This window comes from Trachemys scripta, chromosome 1 (assembly GCF_013100865.1).
Source record: "Trachemys scripta elegans isolate TJP31775 chromosome 1, CAS_Tse_1.0, whole genome shotgun sequence".
NCBI classification, from domain to species: domain Eukaryota; kingdom Metazoa; phylum Chordata; order Testudines; family Emydidae; genus Trachemys; species Trachemys scripta.
In genome coordinates, this window is record NC_048298.1 from 91974302 (window position 1) to 91980911 (window position 6610).

General features: G+C 51.7%; 1 protein-coding gene across 2 annotated transcripts; it reads right to left on the minus strand.

Annotated features, from left to right (window-relative positions):
- Window positions 1-428: 428 nt before the first annotated feature.
- LGALS1 (galectin 1) lies at window positions 429-6394 on the minus strand. Of its 2 annotated transcripts, none has more exons than XM_034777026.1 (4): window positions 6302-6394; window positions 2676-2755; window positions 959-1130; window positions 429-649 (listed from the first exon to the last, which is right to left on the minus strand). In XM_034777026.1, the coding sequence occupies exons 1-4, from the start codon at window positions 6377-6379 to the stop codon at window positions 503-505; spliced, it is 477 nt and encodes a 158-aa protein (XP_034632917.1). In that variant the 5' UTR covers window positions 6380-6394; the 3' UTR covers window positions 429-502. The 2 variants fall into 2 exon arrangements, with proteins under 2 accessions (XP_034632917.1, XP_034632926.1); XM_034777035.1 differs by lacking the exon at window positions 6302-6394 and adding an exon at window positions 4688-4792.
- Window positions 6395-6610: the final 216 nt, after the last annotated feature.

Here is a 6610-nt window from a genome sequence, read left to right on the forward strand (position 1 = left end):
CTAGTCAAGGTCTTAGACCTCTTGAGCAGTTCTGCAGTGTTTAGTGATGTGTAGAGTCAGGACTAGACACATTCACCAGACTCCTTTCAGTCCAAATGAGTGTGAAGCTAGATCCTGATATTAAATTTTTTTTTAGTGCAATAAGCTAAGTAGAGCAAAGACCTGCTCTTGCATTCATTAGTGCCAGGCACAGCCACCCTGCTATAGAAGTACTTTCTGTTATTGATATTTTGGTCACATTATCCTGGTCCTTCAGGAAGTCCACCCTCCAGTGTCCCATAGCCTCTCTGGGGACAACAAGCCAAAGCTGGCCCAATCCCACTCAGCTACACAAGGTGCCATCAGATCTGACAGAAGGAAGTGACAGACCCAGGAATGGATGTGGAGTGCTGTGGGAAATGCAGAAGACACAAGAAAGAGCTAGTTGGTTTAGTAGACCAAATTCAGTGGTGTTTATTGTGTTTCCTTTTAAATATCTCTTTGGTGTGTGAGGAGTGGGGAGTTATTCCAACTGGATGGATTTGATTATGAAGTCACCTTCTGCATTCAGGAAGTCGATGACCTGGAGACCCAACCGGTTAGGGAACTTGAACTGATGGTTGTTTGGCAAAGTAATTGTTAGATTACTTGGGTCATGAGTGATGAAGATCTGTAAGGGAGGAACACAGAGAACACGTCTGCCAGGGTCTGCTAGATGCCCATCTTCTCCTCCTGCCCAAGTAGCAGGATCTTTAAGCTAGAGCATGGGGCTGGAGCAGCTGCTTACTGGTTGTCAGGACTCTGCCTCACCAGCATGGATATGTGAGAGGTGGGTGTGGCCTCCTGCCCAGACAGGGTCCTGCCCAACTTTAGACTGAGCCCCCTCTGTGTAATACTTCAGCCCTCCCTTTCAGGGACACAGCTGAGTGTGTCTCATGCACAGGGACACCACCCAGATCCAGGTCATTCCAGGCCTCACCTCCACATTGGTGCCCTCCTGGAAGGGGAAGGCTGATTCTCTCTGCTCAGCACCCCACTCCCCTTTGTCCATGGAGTTGCACACGATGGTCCTGACATCCCCATGAATATCAAAACGTGGATTGAAGTGCAGCACTATGTTGGCTTGGTCTTTCCCTAGATTCAGCACAAAGCTGCAAGACAGAAGAAACTAGTGAGAAAATGGCAGCCTCATGCATGGCACCCTGGACTGCAGCAGCACCATAGGCTCTTACCTCTGTGGCCTTGGGAGTCACCTCAATCTGACCAGCACCAGGTCAGAATTTGTATAGGAGCCCTTCAAGAAAGCCCTAGGGTTCTGCAGGAGGAATTGAGGAGTGAGTAGGGGGTGCTCTTTCCTGAGGCACTGCCCCAGCAGGGTGCAGTCTTTTGGCTAGAGACAGAGGCCCTGGATACTTGGGTCCACAGCAATTTTCAGAAGAAGAAGGGTGGGGTGTTAGCCCTGACCAGCTTGGAGAATTGCATTCTGCACCCTGAAGTCCTGCTGGGTTTCAGTTGGGTGCTACATTCTTCCCTTCCTGTCCTAAACGAGTAATTGTTGCTCTTCCCTGTTAATCAGCTGCCACCTTCCACCACAGAGGCAGTTGAAGCAATTACTGACTTAATAAGCACATCTCATCCCACAGGATCTTGCAGGGGAACAGCCATTCTTCCCTATGGGGCTCCTCCCTCCCTTGGGGCTCTCAGTCATACAGACAAGAGTGTACTGTTTAGGGAGAGGCAGCACAGAGGGCTGTGCAAGATGCTATCACACTTCAAAGGGAGTGGGAAGAGTTGGGGCATGTTGCTCCTTGGAATGCCGGTCTGTTCCCAGGGTGGGAGCCAAACTCCACTCCCACAAGGCAGGAAAGCCCTGCCAACCACACACAAAGGGGACGCAGACTCGCTGGGCTTTGGTGGCCAGACATGCTGGAGAGAGTAGAGACCCTCAGAGAGCAAGTCTACACAGCAAAAAAAAAAAAAAAAAAAAAAAACAAAAAAAACCAGAACAAATCAGAGCAGTGAATCTCAAGGCCCGGGTCTAGAGTGGGGTGACCAGATGTCCCAATTTTATAGGGACAGGCCTGATTTTTGGGTCTCTTATATAGGTTTCTATTACCCCCCCCCATCCCGTTCTGATATTTCACACTTGCTAGAGACTTGGGGTCATGCTATGGTGCTGAAAGATTGCCATTTGTGGGGTTTTTTATTTTGCTGAGTAGACCCCGCACAGGTATGTCTAGGCACCAACTCTATCAAGGCTGCCTCTGCCTGGCAGAGCTGCACCACAGGTCTGCAGCTGGAGGAGCTCCTTCAGATCCAGTTGCCCTCCTCCAACCAAAAGCCCCACCTGTCTGCTCACCACACCCCGAGGGAGGTCATCTCCTTTCTTCACACGGAGCTACTCCATTTCCCCTCTCTGCACTACAGGGGATGTGGTTGCTACTAGGGGAGGGGACTGGTGGACTTACATCTGGTTCTACTTATCCTCTTGGCAGAAGGGGTGTTGGGGGAGAGATTGCCTCCATGTATGTTAGGTAGTGACTCACTGGAAAGTGCTGCTTTAGGCATTAACCCTTTTAAAGCCACTCCTCTCCCACAGCAAGGGGGAATCCTTCCCTCCACCCCATAGTCAAAAAGGTCCTGCCATGTTCCCTAGACCCCTCTGTACAGTCCCCCTCTCCCCCAGCATGACTTACCTCTTGGCACCTGCAGAGATTTCGCCCTTCACACCAATGCGCTTTCCAGCCTTGAGACCCATGTTGGAACAAACTATTCCCTGAGGAATCCAGAGAGGGACATGTTAGTCCCGTGGGTTCTGGCTCTGTTAGCTGCTCCCCTCCTGCATCCCACCCAGCCTGCAGTAGGAAATGGGGCATAGGTATGGAAGTGAGAGACTCTGAGCTTTTTGGGGACAAGTGCTGGGGACAGGAGAAGGTGTTGGCACATCACTTCAGGCAGTGAGAGACAGGCTCTGCCACCCACACACCCAAGGAGGAGTGCCAAAGACTACACCCACTAGAGGAGTGACCTATAACGGTTGGGGCATTCACTGCTTCCCCAACATAGTAGCTGCTCCCCTATGGAAACTAACATTCTACAAGGGGGAAATCTTACTCCACCTGGCTTCCCTCCACAAACATGAGTCCTAAATGGCTCCTGAAATCTAAGCCAACTACACACCCCATACGCAAGACAGCTCCGGCCACACACTCCCACCCCCCCCTCACTTAGCAGCTCCCAAGTCTTCGCACACCAGCCCAGCTGCATTGAAGCAGAAGCTCCTTTGGTTAGGTATGAGCACAGACTCCTACCACTGGTTGCAGCCCTGTTGTGGGTTGGTAGCAGCCGAAGCTTTTGTCCCAGGATAGCTACTGTGAAGCGTGTATCTGTATGGTGGGGTGGTCTGAATGGTGTTGTCTGCATCCCCCGGGTGACCCAAATGGTATTAACTGAGCTCCTTGTCACAGCCTCAGTGCTAGGATTGAGGTGGGCATGTGCAACTGAACTCACTCCTGCAGAACTGCTCCCCCAGGCCAGGTCTGAACACGAGGTAACCACTGACTGTGCTGGCTCTGCTCTGTGGCCAGAGCCCCTCTGCCCCACCCAGTTTCCCAGCACTCGCAGATCAGCAACTTTTTACCAGACTAGAGTTTTTAGAAACTGCTCTTCCTCGTCTGCACCAATAGGGAAGCAGGAGAAAGAGGGCTACCTGCCAATGACCAGAGCCTCAGCAGGAGAGAGTCATGCCCACACCCATTCTAGAACCACATGGTGCCACAGGGTTCAGATTAGGACTGCAAGGCACTTTCACCATGGCCCAGGCTCCTAGCTGTGGATTCATTTTGCAGCTTCCAACATACCCAGGGTCCCAGCCCCACACCCCTCTCTGCCCCCAGCAGCCAATGAGCAAACAATAGCTAGAACAGAGTCCCTGGGCACAATCTATGCATCTGGGCTGCACTGGCTAAAGTCATTCCTCCTCCCGCCACTCTAGGGAAGAGAAAGGAGAGAGAGTGGGTATTTCCTAGTCATTCCCCCTAAGGTAGGAGGGGGAAGACCAGGAGGTACAACAACCCCTCTGGTATTAGCACCTTCAAGCAATTCCCTTGCTGCCACTCCCTGTTGGAACTCCACCCTGCTGGTCCCTTCACTCCCCAACAGCTGCCTTTGAAAGCAGTTAAAAAAAAAAAAAAAAAACTCAAGAACTTTCTAACAGCTTCATGCCACAAGCAAGGTATTCTGGGCGTAGGATGTTCAGAAAGAGCCAGCTGCTGTTACAACAGTATCCCATCTGTGGGTAGGAAAGGGGGAAGTCACTAGAGGAAGAGTCATCTAGGCATTGAAGCAACTGCAAACTATTCCCCACCCAAAAAACCCCACCCCAAAAACCCAACTTCCCCCATGAAAGGAGCAGAGAAGAGCCTTCCTAGGGAGCAGAGACAGACCCCACTGCTCTCATCAGAGATCTGTTCTTGTAAAACCTCACTGCCCCACTCTTCTCATGGATTACAGGACATTAGGACAGCACAGCCCACTTCAGCTCACACCACCCTTTCATCCCTTCTAGGCAGCACAGACAACCCTCAGCAAAGCCCACCCCAACTCCCTCCAGCTTGGGAGCAGCAGTCACCCTTTCCAACACAACACTGATTTCACCCCTCTATTCCTGCAGCCAACTCCCCAAGCACAAGCCTCCCCATTCACTCACGGTGGGCATGATGGTGCTGCTTTTTTTAGCTCTCCCTCCAGCTGCTGAGATCTGACAGACAGATGTGGGCAAGGGCTGTGCTGAGCCCATGCCCTTAAATAGTTGGGCAGCTGATGAGTCACCCCTCCCTTCAGCCAATCAGAAATAGCAATGGGAAAAAAGATTTTGAAGATAGGTCACACCCTCCCAAAAGCTATCAAGGCAGAGCTTTCTCCCCAGCCCGTGGATGCTAAACCCCACCTTCCCCAAGCAGCCAGCCAGTCATTGGAGTCAGATCCTGCTCCAGTGGCCACAGAGCCAATGGAAAATAGTTTTAGGATGAGAGTGTTTTAAACAAAAACCCAAGATTTTCAAAGAACAAAATCCCAAACCGTTAAACTGAATGAGAATTGGCAGGGTGGGGTGGGGCAGGGCTAGACCCTTCATTCCAGACAGCCTAAGGTGGCTAGAAGCACCAGAGCCAAAGTGGTGCATGGGGAACTGGAAGTGGTCCATGCAAAATGAAATGGGAGCTTCTCTGCCTATCCAGAGAGGATTAGGACAGGATTCTTGGGATCTGAGCTCCATTCTCAGCTCCTGACATTGTGGCTGCCAGTGCACACCCAACTGCTGGCCAGCCCACCACCTGATACATCCCAGATCCATAGAGCCCCCTGTCAAGTCACTCAGGGCAGAGAGGCGTAACAGCTGGGAGGCAAGTGACTCCAACTCAGCTGTCCTGCATGGTGCATGCCCACAACCATTCTGGGGCGAGGTGGGTGAAGGTTTCTGGGGCACCCAGTGCTTGTACACATCTGTCCTGAATTTCAAATCCACCCCTGAGTAGACAGTGGGGGCAGCATTGTGCCCAGTCACAATGGACCCTTCCCATAGGTTCTGCATGTTATTTACCACATCGGGTTCAGTCCATGTGAGGGTGATTCATTGTGGAGTGAAAGGGCTGCTCTGGAAAAAGTTACTTCATTGCAAAACGGCTCAACTATAATTAAATCTAAAGAACAGAGTGAATCCAGGCAGTGGGCCAAGCCTCTGCCTCTTGTGGCTTACAGCTTTGCTTGTCTTTTTTTTTGTTTCTAAATCACAAGGCAGGCTGAGAGGCTCCCAAATGCACATGCGCTCGTTCTCCGAGAGGCCCTTCATGCCCCCATTTACTGTGCGGGGCTCCCATCCCCCCACAAGGGTAAAACTAACTCTAGAGTCCATTTAATTCCTTGATAGTACGATTCAGGACAGAGGATCATCAGCAGAGTTGGGAGGGAGAACTCAGGACTGGGATAGCAGGAGGGGCTGCAGGTCAGGAATCGGGCGCATGGGCAGAGCTGTGGTGTGGTGCAGGGCAGGATTGGTACAGCAGGAGGTATTGTAGTGCAGGAGAGAGGCACCTTGGCAAAGGTGGGGGCGTGCTGCAGGTCAGGGCTGTGGTGCATTGGCAGAGATCTGCACACGTGTAGGTGCTTGGGAGGGCAGGGGGACCTCGGACATGCTGCAGGGCAATAGACACTCCCAGCCGCAAAAGAATCAGCTACTCCTAGGCCAAAAGGGTGGGAATGCTGTTGCCTTTTATATTCAGTCGCAGGCTCCTCTTTGCTGCCCCCCCCCCCCCCCCAAACTCACCGAGTCAAATGGCAGAGCTTTCAGCAGATGCCTGTGATCAAAATCAGTCCCTGGCTGCATCTCCCTGGGGTGACTCATCCGAATATGACTGCCCATAGAAATTGAATTAGCAGCTGCAGGAGAGCCTGGTTGACTCTATGCCATGGACACAATCAGCCAGACTCAATAATAGAAACAGAGTTACCAGAGAATGAAAGAGAGAGGCATGAGTTCCCCACTGTGGCTGGGGAAAGAATGGGCCCAATTCAGTGAGACTGTACGAGCATGCCAAGCTACACACGCGTTGCCATAGTGTAAGAAAAAGACAGG

Bases quoted from the DNA above. Each gene is read 5' to 3' on its own strand.
- LGALS1 (XM_034777035.1), bottom strand. From the start codon at position 4,777: ATGGGCTCAGCACAGCCCTTGCCCACATCTGTCTGTCAGATCTCAGCA. The intron at 1,131-2,675 runs GTAAGTCATGCT...TCTGTCTTGCAG, and splicing joins ATCTCTGCAGGTGCCAAGAG to CTTTGTGCTGAATCTAGGGA. The intron at 650-958 runs GTGAGGCCTGGA...CCTCCCTTACAG, and splicing joins AGGAGGGCACCAATGTGGAG to ATCTTCATCACTCATGACCC.